The sequence below is a fragment of the Euprymna scolopes genome, chromosome 27, assembly GCF_053919585.1.
Source record: "Euprymna scolopes isolate OS-2025 chromosome 27, ASM5391958v1, whole genome shotgun sequence".
In the NCBI taxonomy this organism is placed as follows: domain Eukaryota; kingdom Metazoa; phylum Mollusca; class Cephalopoda; order Sepiida; family Sepiolidae; genus Euprymna; species Euprymna scolopes.
In genome coordinates this window covers 94,509,265-94,527,865 of record NC_136508.1, presented here as the reverse complement: position 1 = coordinate 94,527,865, position 18,601 = coordinate 94,509,265, and the positions used below count along the sequence as shown (strand labels likewise).

The 18,601-nt window shown below is 33.0% G+C and overlaps 1 protein-coding gene across 1 annotated transcript in view; it reads right to left on the bottom strand.

Annotated features, from left to right (window-relative positions):
• LOC145249013 (centrosomal protein of 192 kDa-like) overlaps positions 1-18,514 on the bottom strand; it is a 144,349-nt gene extending 125,835 nt beyond the window's left edge. The window contains exons 1-2 of the mRNA XM_080110872.1: positions 18,331-18,514; positions 7,011-7,155 (exon numbers count right to left, since the gene is read on the bottom strand). Coding sequence (XP_079966998.1) covers positions 7,011-7,111 — 101 coding nt within the window. The 5' untranslated portion in view covers positions 7,112-7,155; positions 18,331-18,514. The remainder of the gene's footprint in view (positions 1-7,010; positions 7,156-18,330) is intronic.
• Between the last annotated feature and the right edge of the window lie 87 nt (positions 18,515-18,601).

Sequence of the window (18,601 nt, the reverse complement as noted above, 5' to 3'; positions counted from 1 at the left end):
ATTTAGCCCCAAAATTCCCCAAGGCCTTAATATATTTAAATTTGAGTTCAGCACTATGAAAAACTGCTAAATAGACATACACAGAAAATTTCGGACAAATATGGTAAAATAGTCCCCAAAATAGAGTATTTTATTAGCCCTAAAAGAGCCCCTGGGGCACACCCAAGAGTTATCGCGAAGTATAGACAAACAAAATTATAAAGAAATCAGTTAGTTACAACTTTTCAAAAAGTTTTATAAAAATCCAAGGCATCAAATTTTTTTTTTTTTAATAAGCACAAAAGTGTCAATTTTAGCCATTTTAACCTGAAAGGCAAATTTTGCTTCATTTCAAAGTCTATTGTTTTATTCATCTCATCCATTATTTTGAATATGTAGCAAAACTTATGCTCTGTTGTTACGTCTTAACATCGAGCTTCTTATCTAAAAATGATTAGTATCCATAAAGAATAGAAAATATTCACACAAGCGTACATCGGCACACATTTGAAATGCTCCAAAGGGCAAAATATTTCGACAGTTATGATTTACCTGAAACCATGAAATACCAAAAGTGAATCAAGTGTTTAATTATATTGACGCTCGAGTGAAATATGGATGTTGAAAAGAAAAAATTGCGAAAAACAAGTACAATCTTAAAAATCAAATTAATTTAATATTCAAAGTCCACAAACTCTAAACGACGGTCGCATCAAGCCAATATATCATTGAAGATTATCTTTCTTTTTTTTTTTCTAAATTAAAAACAACATGCTGGTTTGTTTGGAGTTTATAGACTGAATAGTACATTAATTTTATTTTTTACAAGTAGGTGGGCGCCCAGCTTTGTCCGGTCGTAAAATAAGCTTAAATATGATAATTTGTCCAAATTTTGTATATATTAATATAGTTGTGATTTCAAAAGTAAAAAAAAAATATTTGGGTGCCATCAGCTAGAATTGAAACTGAAATCAAAACTGTAGCATTCAAAGCTGGTGATGTTACCACTGTACCAATGTGACACGCATATGAACTGATTAAAAATAAATTAAGATGAATGTCCAAAATGTATAACAATTTTTTCAATTTTGACCCTTTTGACCCCTTAAAAACAATTTTAACTAAAACCATAAAAGAATGGTCCGCAAAAAATTCCATCATTTGAGGTCCCTAGTGCCGCTCTGCGAATTTTAGTTTCGATAGAGTTTGAAAATATGGAGATAGACAATGAGTTTTATAAATTAGATTAAAATTTTACTCATTGTTATAGTGTAAGTTAGATCAACTTCAGGACGAAATGGACTTACCTAAACACAATAAACACAGTTACAACTCAGATTTGTGGCAATTACTGATGGCAGTTATGGCCACTGAATCAGATGCATACTTTTGTTAATTATACAACTGCATTTTTCTCGATTACCGACCCTCCAACGTCACAACACATATTTTCTGTAATTTTCAGTGTACAATTTTCACTGATAAGCATATTCATAACTTTGTCTTATTTTGCATTGCCATATTTGATTTGATATCAGCATTAATAAGCACTTTTTTTGATGAAGCTCAAACGGTAACGACTAAGGTTGGAGTAATATAGATTTTGCTTTCGATTGTAGCTGACGGCACCCTGGTCATTTTTTTTCATTTTACTTTTGAAATAATTTGAAATTATATTATCAAATTATATTTGGATTGGATTGGATGGGTTTAACGACTTTTTCAGCCTTTTTTTTTTTTGGCCATTAAAAGTCGGAAGAGTTTTGCAAAAGAAATTAGTTGTGTGCATATTTTAGATGTCGTATTTATAGTTGAGTATGTATATATGGATGCCTTTAGATTTTCTTAGATTTTCATATATAGATTTACGTTTTTTTAGGTATCATACGATATTCATTGGGTTGACTTTTTCAAAAAGGTCCTCCATATTGTTTTCCACAGAGTACAGTTTTCTGGTTGAAGCAAGGTCAGTACATTTAACTAGGATGTGTTCCACTGTGAGCCTCTCTTGGCATGGGATACATTCTGGTGCCGATTCTTCATTGAGTATATATGAGTGGGATATATTAGTGTGTCCCATGCGTAGTCAAGTCAGTATTATATCTTTTCGGCGTGATCTTTTGGTGTTTGGACATTGTTCCTTAAGTTTAGGTTTTATGGAGTATAGTTTGCTGCTTTCATGTTGATTCCATCGTAGTTGCCATTTTCTTTGTATGTGTGCTTTTATCTGGGGTCTAAGGTCAGTATGAGGAATCTTATAATTGTCAGTTGGAAGATGTGAAGATTTTTTTGCAGCTGTATCTGCCCTGCGATTGCCTTTGAGTCCCACGTGGCTGGGAATCTAGACAAAAATAATGTTTTTGGTGGTTGAGAGGGTATTAATATTTTCTAGTAACTTTATTGTTAGTGGATTCTCTTGTTTTTGGTTTTGTATAGATAGTAAGACTGATAGAGAATCGGTGAAAATGATGAAGATTTTAGTAGTTAAATTCTGAAATTATGTCAAGTGCTAGGTCAATAGCTATAGTCTCTGCAGTTATTATAGATGCTTTGTTTTTAATTTTTTTCTTCATTGTGGTATTATGGTAGGTTGTTGCATATCCGGTATGATTGTTGCTTTTGGACCCGTCTGTGTAGAGAAAGGTGCAGTCTGGATATTGTAATTTTAAATGTTGACGTTCATCATGGTATTCAATAGGGTTTGTGGTAGATTTAGGCTTTTTGTTTAGATTCAGTTTTATCTCTGCTTGTTTCATGGTCCATGGAGGCGTTTTAGGTAGTATGAAGTTGTGAATGCTGGAAATTGGTATTTTGGATTCTTCAATGCTTTCTTTCATTCAGAGACCAAAAGTTTTGATGGTTTTTTTTCTCTCATGTTGAAGAGTTCTTCATATTTTGGATAGAAGGTGCATTGGTGTGCAGGGTTGTTTGGGCAGGGATTTGAGTTTAAGTAAGTATTGAAGAGCTAACCTTTCTCGCCTTAGGTCTAGGGGGGATTCACGTGTTTCTGAGTATAGACTGTTCACGGGGGAGGTTCTGTATTCTGTGTGAATATTTGGTTGTCTTTTTGATCTGTGAATATTTGGTTGTCTTTTTGATCTGTGAATATTTGGTTGTCTTTTTGATCTGTGAATATTTGGTTGTCTTTTTGATCTGTGAATATTTGGTTGTCTTTTTGATCTGTGAATATTTGGTTGTCTTTTTGATCTGTGAATATTTGGTTGTCTTTTTGATCTGTGAATATTTGGTTGTCTTTTTGATCTGTGAATATTTGGTTGTCTTTTTGATCTGTGAATATTTGGTTGTCTTTTTGATCTGTGAATATTTGGTTGTCTTTTTGATCTGTGAATATTTGGTTGTCTTTTTGATCTGTGAATATTTTGGTTGTCTTTTTGATCTGTGAATATTTTGGTTGTCTTTTTGATCTTTGAATATTTGGTTGTCTTTTTGATCTGTGAATATTTGGTTGTCTTTAGAAATGTGAGATATTGGTGTACTACTACACCTTCCTATTTTCCTCATCATATTCCAAACCGTTTTTGCCTTGGTATTCACATTAATTTTGGATACGTAATTTCTCCATGTTGTTCTTTTGGATTCCTTTATGATTCGTCTGGCTTTTGCTCTGTTGTTTTTAAAGAAATCCAGGTTTTCGCTTGTCGGGTTCTTTTTGAATTTTCTTAAGGCAGCTTGTCGAGCTCTGATGGCTTTTCTGCATTCTTTTGTGAACCAAGGTTTGTTGTGATTGTTGGTTTTGGTTGTTTTCGGTATGATATTTGCTGTGTTTGTGAGCGTTTTAATGAAGTAGTTCAAATGGTCATCTTCATCTTTCTTTTCGATAATTAATTGGTTTTTGCACTGTTCCTGGAAGTCTTCCGAATCTGCTTTATGTAGGTTCCATTTGGGTGCTTTTTGTTCAGTACTAGTACTTAGACTTTCCTGAATGATTGGGAAATGATCACTCCCACAGGTGTCATTGTGTACTTTCCAATCATAGTCCATATATATGGAAGGATCACATAGGGTAAGGTCAATGGCGGTGAAAGTACCTGTTGCTGGGTACATATAGGTGTAGTTTTGATTATTAAGGAGGCATAGATTATTTTTGTTTATTATGTTTTCTATTTCTTTTCCTTTTTTTTTTTTGTCTCTTTATTTCCCCATATTACATTGTGACTTGAGGTCTCCCAGCAGAATAAATGGTTTAGGGATTTGTTCTATCAATTGAGTTAATTCAGTTTCATTGATTGTATCTCTTGGGGGGGATGTAGATTAAGCAAAGTGTTATGGTTCTATGTAGAGTCACTGAAACTGCAATTGCTTGCAAGTTTGTGTTTATATTTATTTGTCTTGAGGGGGGTGGCTTCATTCTTCACAAGTATTAATGTGCCTCCATCAGCTCTGTCCGTATCTTTATTTATGTAGTTGTAAGATATGTAGTGTTTTATATTGATAATATAATTTTCTTTCAGGAAGGTCTCCTGTAGGCAGACAATTGCTCGGCTTATGTTTGTTATTAATAATAGTTCATTTTTAGGTTTGCTTTTGTTCCTCTGATGTTCCATTGTATTATTTTGTGGGTCATTTGGAGTTGTGTTCTACTTCCATTGTTTCCAATCCTTCAAATCTATTTTCAGTTGGAATCCTTGTTCGGGATGTGGATCGGGATCTCTCTTTTCCTGTATTTTTTTCTTTTTGTTTGGAGGGATTTTTGATTCTTTTCTGATTTGTGATGTGTTTGATGGTTGCTCAGTTGTTTTTGTAGAAATGGTTTGTGGTCTTATTTCTTTTTTTGGTTCAGCAGTGTTTTTACTAATGATTATTTTTTAGATTGGTTCCAGCTGTTGCACTATTCATTTTCCTCATTTCTTCTAATAATTCTTTCATTTCCTTTATTAATTTGCTTAAGACATCGAGTTTGTTGTCAGTTGTATGTTTCATGTATGCGACCATTTTGATTGTTGATTGGAGTAATTTTTTTTGTTGCATCTGCGTAGGTTTTAGTTTCAATCATTTTCCTAGTCTCTGGGTAAGATATATTCTTTATATGTTTTAGTTTGGTCACTTCTTTTTTTCCATATTTTACAGTATCTAGAGCCAGCGCCATGGTTTCCAAGGCAGTTGGTACATTTGAAATCTTTTCTGCAGTCAATGTGTGGGCCGCTTTCCCCACATCTTCCACACACTGGTGACCATGTGCACCGATCTTGATGGTGTCCAAACTTCTGGCACTTGAAGCATTGGAGTGGGTTTGGGATGTAGGTTTCAACATTTATTTTCATATATCTAACTTTCACTTCTTTGTGTATGATGTGGGAATCGAAAGTTAGTATGTATGTTTTGGTATTGATTTTCTCATTGTCTTTCTTGATTTGGACTATGAACATCTAACACATTCTGTTCCTGTAGGTTTATCTTGATCTCCTCCAAAGGACAAAGTGAAAGTTTGTGACTTTTCACAACTCCTTTGCAGGTATTTAGAGTTGGATGTTTGTAGCATTTGATTTTAATATTTTCAAATATTTTTAGTTTCAATATTTTCTTGGTTTGTCCTTCATTATAGGTCTCAATTAATAGATTGCTGTTAAATTGCTTTTTTTAATAGATTTGAGTTTTAAAGCTTTTAAATTTTTTCCAATTTTAAAAGGGTGATAATTGACTCAAAGGAGTTTCCTCTATTGATTCCATTATTATAAATGTTGGGGAATTCCTCAGTTTTCTTGGCTCTTCTTCAGATCTATTGGTGTCAGAGTCATCGGAGTGGGTTCTTTTTTTGTAGTTGGGTGATTTTTGAGGGGAATAAGCCATATTATGATTTTGTTTTTGGTTTTTTTCATCATCTTTGCTCCCCACCCGCCTCGGAGCCCTATATGGGAAGTGCCTGGGTGGGGGGCCATTCGCCCAGCCTCAACAGGGATACAAGAATGATGTACCCGATTTTGGTGATAACACCTGTCTTCCTTTGATATTACTATGGGATATGTAGTAATTTTCAAGGGTTCGCAGCCATGTCATTGATATTTTTACTTAGTCGATTGACTCTCAGCCAACGCTTTCCACCATATATTAGGGAGTAGGTGTTATTTGTGGGAAAGGGATAGACGTGTTGTATTAATAGTGGATTTTTGGAGTGGGCAATATATGGTGGGGCTTGACATGACCAGTCGATTGATCGGATTGAGCGCTTCCGACCGCCCGTCTAGCCTAGCAAGGGCCAAAGTGGTGGGTTGGGAAGTGAGGGTGCTAAATCCTGACCTCCAAGTCCCTCAACCACCAGGATCCCATTCTAATGGTATTACAACCAACAGGTAGCCCCATTGGGGGACTTTTACTCTCTGCAGGGGGGCAGTCGGCATATTCTGATACCCTGCCGACAGAGTCTAGTGTAATTGATTGATAGGAATAACTTTTAGTGCTTGGAGTTGTTTGTCTTTTTTAAAAAATTATTTTTAGATTATAGTTTGGTTGTTTTTATTACTTAGTTTGGTATGTTTTAATTAGAGAGCCGGTAGGGAAGTGGGGGTAAGAGAAGAAAAAAAAAGGGATGGGGGAGAAAGGGGAGGTGGAGGGGGCTGTTTTTGTTTTGGGCTTTGTAGAACATGCGTTAGTTGTGCAAAAATTAAAAAGGAAAAAACAAAAACAGAAAGGTGTTAATGTAGGTGCGTTTGTGTCAGGGAAGCATCATCCGACAGCCTGATCTGGTTACACCAGCATTATATTTGGTATAATATATAATAATCGATAAAGAATTGACTCTATAATGAATATGAAATGTGTATAAATTAAAATATTATAATTAAGTCTATTTTACGATCAGGCAACATCAGGCGCTCAGTTATAATTAAATTAATACACATGAAGAAATAGAACATGGATGTGAGAGGATTTTTCGATTGTGTTGGTTTTGGCATCTCAAAATTCATCATTTAATTTAGTACTGTGCTGTTATGAGAAGAACCGTATAAGGTTCAACGTATTTGACACCCAGTTGATGTCGGATACATTTGCTAGTATAAAAAAGTATGACTTACTTGGCTGTGGACGTAGCGATGGGAGTGGGAGAATTATACAGGAGATCCTCATCAAACGGGTTTTGAGGAAAGTCCTGTTCAGTTACAGAATTACTAAACATTGTTCTTAGTCGTCGTCTGGCTACTCCATTCAATAAGAAAACATCTGGAGAAGATAAAAGGAAAGTGTATATATGATTAAAATAGGATAAAAATCCAATGATATAATAAAAACAGAGGTGGAAAGACCTAAATATTTAACAATGTTTTGCCTGTTTAGTGCGGGCTTTTTTTCAAGAGTAAAAATGATGTTCATTGACGAGAAGATTAATGAGGAGTATATATAGAGGGAGGTGGGGGGGGACAGTATATTATACATATTTACATGTGTATATACAATGTTTATAAAAACTATATATATATATATATATATATATATATATATATACACACACATACAAAAAAATAAAAAAAATTTGGTACTCATGCAGAGAGTGATCCGTACTGAAATAATAACATTTAAAAAGCCATTCTTAACAGGGGGAGGGGAAAGTGTTTCGTATCTATTCTGTACTTTAACCTTACAATTGAATAAAAAAAACATAAAACTTTAATTAAACGGGGAAATACGATTAAAAAAATAACGCGGATCACTCTCTGCATTAGCACCAAAAATTCAAAGATAGTGTAATAAAATGAAAAAAGGTAATTGCAACTTCTCTCCCAATTTCCAGGTTTTGTAATCATGCCCATATGTCTTCATTTTCTTTTAAAAAAAAAAAAAAAAAAATAAGTGCTTTTTCTTCTGATGAGTTAAGGGCAAAATAAAATCATTGAGATAATTAAATCAATGATTTTGTGCAACGCAACAGGTGTTACGAATTCTGCATATCAACTTAATCCTGCGTAAGTGATCATAATTCCTAGTTGGCAACTTATTTCTTTTCCTCCTTCCCAGTACTCTCCTGACTCAATGAGGGTGTAGCACACGTGATATGGCGCAGTTGTATCTCAGTTTTCCTTCGAGGTAGACGTCACTTTGTCCTTCTGGGGTGTCAAGTAACTACAGCTCGCTAATGTAGGTATGATTTTATGATTTATATATTTTTGTATTTTTCTAGTGGAAATGAAAATTAGTTGATATAAGCACATATTACGTATCATTATGTTACTCTGTAATATTTAATATGGAATTAATGTTTTGCGATTTTCTTTATCATGTTTGAGGCAAAGAGATGTGCATTTTGTGTGAGGTCAAACAATAAGTAACACTTGCGGCAAACATGTTTGCAATGATCTCAGTAAGACTGATGGCTGTGAGATGCACAAATTGTGAGAATGCAACACGTGATGAACCAGATTTAAAGGTCATTTTCATGTAACAAACTTATACTCAGTTTTTGCTATTTCAATTTATGGAAACATTTTGTGTTCATCATAGATAAAACAAGTGAAGCATGCATGGTCCCCCGTGAGTGCACAGCGAACGAGGCATAAAAAAAATTACTAAGTTCACTATTTGCCCCCCCCCACCTCTCCATTTAGCACCAAAAGTCCCCAGGGGACGTCAGATAGTTCAGTTTTAGCACTTAACATATGTAAATTTGAGTTCTACACAATGCAAAAAAAAAAAAAAAAAAAAAAAAAAAAAAATGACCAAGTCATCATTTGCCCCCCCACGCCATTTAGCCCCAAAATTCCCCAAGTCCTTAACATATTTAAATTAGAGTTCAGCCCCATGCAAAACTGCTAATAAATAGACATACACAGAAAATTCTGAACAAATATGGTAAAATAAGCCCAAAAATGGAGTGTTTTTATTAGCCCTAAAAGAGCCCCTGGGGCATCCCCAAGAATTTTTGCGAAGTATAGACAAACAAAATTCGATAGACATCAGTTAGTTACAACTTTTCAGAAAGTTTTATAAAAATCCAAGGCATCAATTTTTTTTTTTTTAAGAAGCAAAAAAAGTGTCAATTTTGGCCATCTTAACCCGAAAGGCACCCAAAGGAGGGGCAACCAGAGTTTTCCCGGAAAATCCGTTCTGTTACTTTTTTACTCATATCATGTTTAATGTTTGTGCAAAATGTCAAAAACTTCTAAAGCGTAGTTAATATGAAAAGTACGGACAAATTGACAAGGGTCAATTTACAAGTCCACCCTCCTTTTGTCGGGGGCCAAAAAAATAACACAAACTGAGTGTATCCTGTGGATATTTTTAAATAAATGTGATCGAAATCTAAGATTTTTAAATTTTCCCTTAGTTTAATAATTTAGTTTATTATATTATTTTATTTTAATGTCAATAAACTACAAGTGATTCAAACTGTTCAACATAACTGTTTTACAAAATAATAACACTATAAACATTTTTGTATTGAAGTGCATAAACACCCTATGGGACTGTTTGGAACACCCAGGTGACTAATGCAAAGGAATAAATGGTAAGATGGTCAACATCTGGAAATTTGGAATATAGACTTTCATTTATTTGTTATATGCTCTGTAATTACATTAAGCTTCATAAATTAAAAGATTGGTATAAATAAAAGATGAAACATAATTGAAGAAACATTTCCAATATATATATATACTAGCGTGGGTGCCCGGCATTGCCCGGGTGTTTGGAGGTGTATGCTGAGCAAAAAAAAAAAAAAAAAAAAAAAAAAGGTCCATTTTTTTTTAACTTTGATCCTATTATGACCCCTTAATATTTATTGTTTTGGGCTCAAATTTAGTTATTAAGTTAGATCTATGTCAAAGGAACCTATATCTAAAATTTCAAGTGTTTAGACCCAAAATTGTCGGAGGAGTTTCGTAGAGTTCTCAAAGGTCAAAGTTGAACTTTGACCCCTTAACAGCCAAATTTCTGGCCAAAAACCGATCACATCGATTGTCCCAAATCTCAGTACCCTGTATATCAAATTTTGAGTCTGTAGACTAAAAATTGACAGAGTTATTGCATAGGGAAATGTACACAGGCAGACACACAGACATACACGTTCACTTTTATAGATAGATAAACAAAAATATATACATATACATAAATATATATCGAAACAATTTTGTCTTTAATGTAAAGTTTTTACGCAAATATTATGCAAGTATAAATCATGTAGAATATCTTCATGAATATAAATACACGTAATAGTTAACTAAAGATGATCATCCCATAAGAAAACCGTAAAAACTAATAGGGAATTAATTTAAATGAATGTTTAAAAGAATGTGCAAATTAGCTAGATCTTTTGCTAGTCAATGCATTTCCACAACCCATATAAGAAAATTGTATTTTCTTTTTAAATAAATAGAAAAGAAGGTTTTTAATATGAATATCAATACACATAAAAGAAATACGAATTTATAGGAATATATATATATATATATATATATACACACATATATATATATATATATGCATACACATAATGCAAAGATATTACATTCATCCGTTAAATGGTTGATCTCAAGCGCTAAACTTATTGCCAACAAATTATTTTCATTTGATCAGACTAGACAGTTTTATTTTTGTTATAGTATTTTAGTTATTTCTAAGCCAATATCAATCATAAAAAAATAAATTATGCAGTTGGTCATTTATAATCAATTTGATTCTAAGGATTAAATTGCAATTAAAAATGATTTATAAACTAATAAAATAAAACCTGGAAAAAATTGTGAAACCAGTAAATGAAAAAGGATTTTTCATTTTTAAAATATTCAAAGCAGACATCAAAAAAAATCCTTTGTGACTTTTTTGCTACGTAAGATAAATTTTGTGCATTTTACTTTTTAAGTCGATTCTATATGGTTTTATGATTTTGTCAGTCAAGGTTAGAGATAATAAAAATCAGTTAACCACGCTCAAAAAATAAGAATAAGCCCTCAAATATGGGGGAGAGGAGGTCACACGTAATTATCCAAAAAATTAGAATCACATTTTTGGGGGAGGAGAAGGGCTAGTTGAGGGTCCTAATCTACTTTTAAATATAATTTTTTTTTAATTTGACAAACTTCTTAATGTTTTCCATTTATCTATTGTATCCAATATTTTAATAAACTTTTTCTTGTGCTATGCTTTTCTAAATTCCTATAATCAGTGCCCATCCATAAAGAAATTCATTAGCAACAGGTTTCTGCCAGCCACTGTTTTCCTCTAACCAAATTCGTAACTAAGTCGCATTCAATAGACTTCATGCTTTTTAACCGATTTGAGTTTCATTGTGAAAATCATTAATATTTTCATTAATTAAAAAATGGTTAAATTATCGGCATTATACAAAATTAAATTAAAAAGAAGAAAAAGAAAAAAGGCACCTGAATTTCTAAAATATCAATCAGAAATATTTTAAGGCCAAACTTTTTGTAGAGAAATTAGAATCAAATTTTCCATCGTTTGTGATCAGAACCACCTACTTGTGAATTTTCTTCTATAACCAAAAATATTCGGAGCAGCAGCAACAGCAGCCGCCATATATTTGTCTTGGATGTTGCCAAACTTATCAAGAACCTCGAAATGACAACATTCCAGTCATAAAAAAAAAAAAAAAAATAAAAAATAAAAAAGCTGCATCCAAAACTAGCTCCCATTCTTACAAAGTTGTTCAATTAAAAAATTTCCCAACACATTGGAAAATTGTCAGTTTGCCCAGTATTCAAGAATTCTAGAGACCAGTCTTCTGCATATCAGTACAAACCAATTGGTTTCCTGTGTATCATAAGTCGCTTGAATCTATGATAAATTATAAAGTTGCAGAAATAATCTATGCAGTGACAAGCAATAGGGATTTCATCTTGCAAGCTCAACAGCTGATGTACTAATTAATATTACACAAGATCAGTGAATCTATTGATGAGAGCGTCTATTTCTAGAGAAATAACACCAGACATACATATCAAAAACATTTGATAAGGTTTGTCATAAATATCTACTTGACAAGCTTGCTAGCTATGGAATATCTAGAAACGTCTTTTCAACCCAACCATCTTTTCTTTCTGATTGGTTTTTAAAAGTAGTCACAGAAATCAAAAGCACATCATATCTATATTGACATGCCTCAAGGATCAATTCTGAGCCAAATCCTCTTCCTGATCTTCAATGATTTCCAAATCACATTCTAAGGTCATTCATTGATAACTATGAAGATGACAATCATCTATGGCAACACTTCAAAGAGCATTAATGATCAAGATCGTTTTGATTCTCTCTCCTCAGATCAGGAGCACGTGATGCAGTTGTAAAAAGGTGGCTGATTACTTTTAATACATTTAGGACCAAGCTTCTTTTCTTTCACCAGAAATGCTCTGATCCTCATTTTGACCCAACTGAAATGAATGTCTCACTCTGAGGAAGCCCCCTGCTTTGATAAGCTTCTGGAACTGATCTTCACTCAAGATTTGAAATGGAAGACATCATATCCGTTGCAAGTCTCACTAGAAAAATGGTTCTATTATTCTATAGCCCTATTTGACTCTTATACAGGTAAAAGACTCATGGCGCAGTCCTATACCTGTAGAGTCAAATATGTCCTAAGATGGTCTTTTGTTGCCACATCTGAGGAGATGCAGCTCTGTTACCTTTCCTGCTTTAACCGAGTACAAAACCGACTTCAAAATCTAGTGGTTGATGTCCTCTTCTCTATATTACAGCCTCTTTCTCACAAATGTTGCTTGTCTTTCTCTACTTTTCTTTGGTAGGTGCTCAATAGAGAGCTTCCTTCTATGCCCTGCCCCATAAAGCATTCACAACCACCTGGAATACAGGTCCCTAGTGTTCGCCAGAGTTGACAGGGTTTTCCGATTCTCTTGAGCATCTATAACTTTGTGTCATCAAATCCACACAACATATTTCCTACCACGACCCTGTCTCCTATGGAGCATATGACCTGATTGGATTAGATCTGCTGTCTACTTGCTGGAATGTGACAGTTGCATCTGTTGCCTACAAATTATTTCATGGTTCTTTCCCCACCGCAATGCTTAAATATTGTTCTATGCAGAGGCTGAACAGACCAAACCTGCAATAATATACATCCACATCAGATCCTTTGCAGAATCACACCAATGTTTACTCAGATGTACTGGCAATCTCCTTTCACATTGTGTTCTGCAGTCCTGAACGTGCTGCCTCAGAACTGTATAAATGAACATGTATCACGTCACATTTTCAGAGTTCTGTATTGTCTAACTATCGTGATGTTCCTAAGTTTTATGCATTCCATAATTAGCTTAGTAGCCTCTGTCTATTGCTAACGGTTTTATGACAATGGCTTAATAACGGAAGAAAAAAAAAAAAAGATTTGTCTAGCTTCAACCGCTGTCAATAAATTCTATTTTTTTTCCTGTGTATTTAGAACTAAGTGGAAATAAAAAATAAAATAAAATAAAAAGATGTTCAAGGAGTCAGAATGCTTCAGCTTTAGAAGCAACAGGTTGCTTTACCTAAACCGGTTGGTCCAGGGGTGGGAGGTTTGACGACTCATAAATTTCTACTTTTTGCGCCCCCCCCCCAACGAAAAAGAGATTCTTCTATACATATATGCGCTATCACACCCATACTTTCGAGAGCGTGGAGTTATATTTAAGATATATATTAATGCTAGGTTCACTAACCCAGACTGATAGTAATACATCTACAGGTTAGGGTTTGTTTTGGGCAATAAAATAAATAACACTACAAAACAATAATTGCAAGCATACCATTTTAAATAAACCGCAACAATGTAAATACAGAGTGGAACAATAAAATTGTCGCCCCAGAAAAGCCAACATGATTCCATTTCCGTTTGATAAAAATCGGTTTTCTATGTTTGGTTGCAAACTATCTACTAGTTGGGATGTTGTGTACAAATCCCAAGAGCGATAAGAGCCTTCTATCATGTTTGAAAGTAACACAATGTTTAACGAGCGAGATCGGAAATTAATGTAGCCAGCGCCGCTGACCACATTATGCCACCTCACATCTTCGAAGTCAAAGTCAACACCAAAGTGTACCTGGATGTGCTGAAGAGTTTAGTGATAATCTGGTGGCCGCTGGCAGAACCTGGGTGTGGCAGCAAGAATCGGCGCTAGCCCACAAGTACAAAGAGACCCAGGCTAGCACAATTGGGCTATCAGCATGGGACTGTAACCAAAACCACTCATGAAATTTTGTGGGCCTCTTTCAAATGTCGAAATGTTTTTTTTCAAAATTTTTTCATAATCTGGTTAATTAGTGTCCAATCAATAATAATCCAGTGAAAAAATTTAAAAAAAAACAAACTACCAGTATACAAATTACGCACGGGATGATGATTGTACAACTCCGAACTTTGTATTAAATTTTTCGTTTAAATTGAATATTTTTGGAAATTTTTTTCCGACGCCAAAATAAGACATTATTGTGATATTCGTTTTCAGCATACTCAAATTTGGGGTTTGTATTACTGTACACATAGATTCGAAAAAGTTGTCAAAAAAACAAATATATAACAAATAAATGTTATCAAAGGCAAGATAAGTTACTTTTCTACCAAACTGGATATATTTTTTGTGCTTTTATTCAATGTAACATGTTTATTCATCTCAAAAAACATGCAGTGTTTACCGATGTATTCGAAAATTCAAAATGGCGCCTCCTGACTCTCTTTAACACGGTAAGTTTGGGAAAAGGTGTTATAAATAATAAACTAGACAAAATACTATTTAAAAAAAAAAAACACCGAATATATGTCAACTTATGTCACGGTAACATATATTGAGCGAATTTCTAACAGTATTTTGTCTAGTTTATTATTTATAACACCTATTCCCGAACTTACCGTGTTAAAGAGAGAATCGGGCGCCATTTTGAATTTTGCAATACATCGGTAAACACTATGCTTTTCGAACTGAATAAACATGTTACATTGAATAAAAACACGAAAATTATATCCAGTTTGGTAGAAAAGTAACTTATCTTGCCTTTGATAACATTTATTTGTTATATATTTGTTTTTTTGAACAACTTTTTCCAATCTTTGTGTACAGACTGTACAGTAATACAAACCCAAATTTGTAAAAGCTGTCATTGAGTTGGAAAGTAAACATTTGTTCTAACCCCTTTTAAACGGGAATATTCACCGGTCATGTGAGAGATAGCCACAAAGTGGGTATTCAAGTTAATAGAACGTTATAATTGAAAACTGATCCGACGATAAAAGTCAAAAATATTTTTTTTCAATTTTTGGTACTGGTCGCGATTAGAGTTCCCTGCCGAACACCCTAAAAAAACACTGACTTCTCCCTTAGTTGCCATAGTAACTAAACGATCATGAATTTTTATCGACTTTGTTTTACTGTTTATGAATATTGAAATAAAAAGACATTACTACACATTTATTAATAATATCTCACTTTTAATCACCTTAATCGACTTTTTTTTACTGTTTTAAATCGCATTTCTAAGCTTAATTAAAGTTTAATGTTTTTTTTTTTATTCAATTGTAAGGTTAAAGTAGAGAATAGGTACAAAACACCCTCCCCATGTTAAGAATGGCTTTTTAAATAATAACGTTATTTCAGCACGGATCAATAAGTGCACTAGTACAATATAAAAAAAGTGAGACATAAAACAATAAAACGTCGTCATTTAAAAAGAAAATGCTATTTAAAAAAGAAAAGAAAAAGTCGATAAAAGTGACAGGTATTCCGGCATAAAGCTCGAGACAATAGTCTCTAACCCCCTTTCACAACAAAAGGAACTAATTTTCCTATACACCGCTTTTGGTTACTATGGGAACAGTTAATTTTCGTGATGATTCGATTTTTAATAATAATGATGAATGATAATAATGATGATTCGATTTTTAATAATAAACAATATACAGGACATTTTAAAAGTAAAACAATATTTGTTTAATAGTAATTATTAAAGAAAAAGTTAAAATTTGACTTTTTTGCCCTTTTTTTAATCTAAAAATGTGGTTTTGTCTTTGAATTTGGCCTTTTTTGCTGAAAGATTTGGCTTCAAACATTTATTGTAGCCTACAATATACAGGATTTTTTATTTATTAATTTTTGTGATTCGAGGAATAAACCAATAAAATCTATTTTGTTTTTTATTATTGTTGATTTTTTTTTTATTATTGTTGATTTTTTTTTATTATTATTGTTGATTTTTTTTTTTAATTATTATTTGATCTGAAAACCCGCACAAATTATTAGTACTGCCGCTAATTAATCGAAAAATCGTACGCGTTCTGCTGCACTTATGGAGAGAATTGTTGATGATGTTATACCTGCAGCAGCTGACCTGTGTTTTTTGGAGTATTCTCAGTATTCATATTAAGCAATGTAATTCTTTGTTATCGGTGGTGGCCATTTCTATACATGCAAGCAAGCGCATTTAAATTTGTCACAAAAAAAGTAGTTTTTGGGATATTAATCAGTGTAGTTTATTATTAAAAATAAATATTAATATTTAAAATAAGATAAAATATGTTTATTATTAAAAATAAATATTAATATCTAAAATAATAAAATGTGTTTATTATTAAAAATCGAATCATCACAAAAATTAGCTGTTCCCATAGTAACCAAAAGCGGTGTATAGGGAAATTAGTTCCTTTTGTTGTGAAAGGGGGTTAGAGACTATTGTCTCGAGCTTTATGCCGGAATACCAAAGTGACACATAAACAGTAAAACAAAAAGTCGATAAAAGTGATTAAAAGTGAGATATTATTAATAAATGTGCAGTAATGTCTTTTATTTCAATATTCATAAACAGTAAAACAAAGTCGATAAAAATTCATGATCGTTTAGTTACTATGGCAACTAAGGGAGAAGTCATTGTTTTTTTAGGGTGTTCGCCAGGGAACTCTAATCGCGACCAGTACACAATTTTTTTTTTTTTTTTAATCTGAAAGTGAAGTTTATAATCGATGAGATTAACGTGAAAAAAAGTTTAAATTGTGGAATTTAAAGTTGGCGGGGGGGGGGCAATCTCGTAAATGTTCAGTCAATGGAATGGGCTTATATAAATAAAATGCACCAATACTACAACAATTCAAGGTGAATTTGAACAGGCGCTCTCGGTTATTGACATTTATTTCTACCACCCTTTCTCTACATGGCGATTGAAACACGATTGTTTTATTCTGTGCCAAATAAACAGAATTTGCATAAAAAAAACAATCTAATATTTAATAGAAAGGGTTTGTATTACAATTCAGAGAGATACGAAAAAGTGGTCAAAGAAAAAAAAAACAATAAATATATAACAAATGTTATCAAATGCAAGATTAGTTACTGTTCTACCTAACTGGATAAATTTTTTAGTGTTTTTATTTAATATAAGATGTTTATTCGGTTCGAAAAATCGCTACCAAAGAACAAGAAAAAAAAATGGCCACTGTCTTAATGCCTAGTCTTTGTAGTCTCAACAGACTTCAAAATAAAAAAAAATAAACAAAATGGTGGCAGAAACACCACTAAATAAATTTTATCACATTTATTGGGTGGGAACCGATTAAACATTTTACATTAAATAAAAACACTAAAAACTTATACAGTTAGGTAGAAAAGTAACTTAGCTTGCCTTTGATAACACTCGCTAATTTTTTTTTTTTTTCTTTTTTGACAACTTTCTTGTACCTGTGGATTACACTCTCATCAACCAATTGTATTTCCTTTAAAATAATTTATATCTGTAATAAAAATGACCGAAAAAAAAACAAAAAAACAACCAACCTTTCAGGGTTTCTCAACATATGTACCTAAATAATGGGGGAGGGGGGAAAGCAACAGGTTTTTAAATAAATACTGAATTATTCGGACTACAACGTTTCGGTCGATGTAACCTTCGGCCTTCTCCGGTGCAGTTTTTTTTTTATGTTCAAAGTTCCGCCCAGGGAAATTCGACTATTAGTTAGGAGCAAAGTGAAGTATCTGTTCTCTACACTTCATCTTTTCTGTCCTCACTCCTCAGCCAGTAAAGAAATTCTGGGTATTTAGCAGAGAAGCCAACAAACGAGAAAAATGTCAAGAATTCAAATATATAACAAATAAATGTTACCAAAGGCAAGACAAGTTACTCTTCTACCTACCTGGATAAGTTTGGGTTTTTTAAGTTTTTATTCGGTTTGGAAAAGAAGCAGTTAAAAACAGGAGAAATAAACAAAATACTGATAGAAATCCACCCAGTAATTGACAATTTATTTTTCGTTTGTTGGCTTCTCTGCTAAATAGCTTATAATTGATAAGCTATAAAATTACCGGAGGTTACATCGATCGAAAAATTATAATAACAACAAAGATGAGAAACGCAAGTCCGAATAACCTAAATTCAAAATTCCAAAACAATAAAATATTGTATTCTTTTTACCAATTCGCGATTTAGAAAGCTCACTCCTTGTATAGGTGTTGGCTTATCCTCAGGATTAGAAACAACAATAATTTTTTTTTTTTTTTCTTGTTCGTGTTCTTTCTTTTCGTTTGGGACGTTTGGGACTAGTTTTTAAAGAAAAAACAGTTTAAGATTAATACCGCGCTGAAAATTCATATTAGTTAAGCACAAAATGTAATGGCAGCCTTTTGATTCGTCGAAAATAAATTATCATCGTTGTTAAAAACATGAATAATAAATTATAAATCAT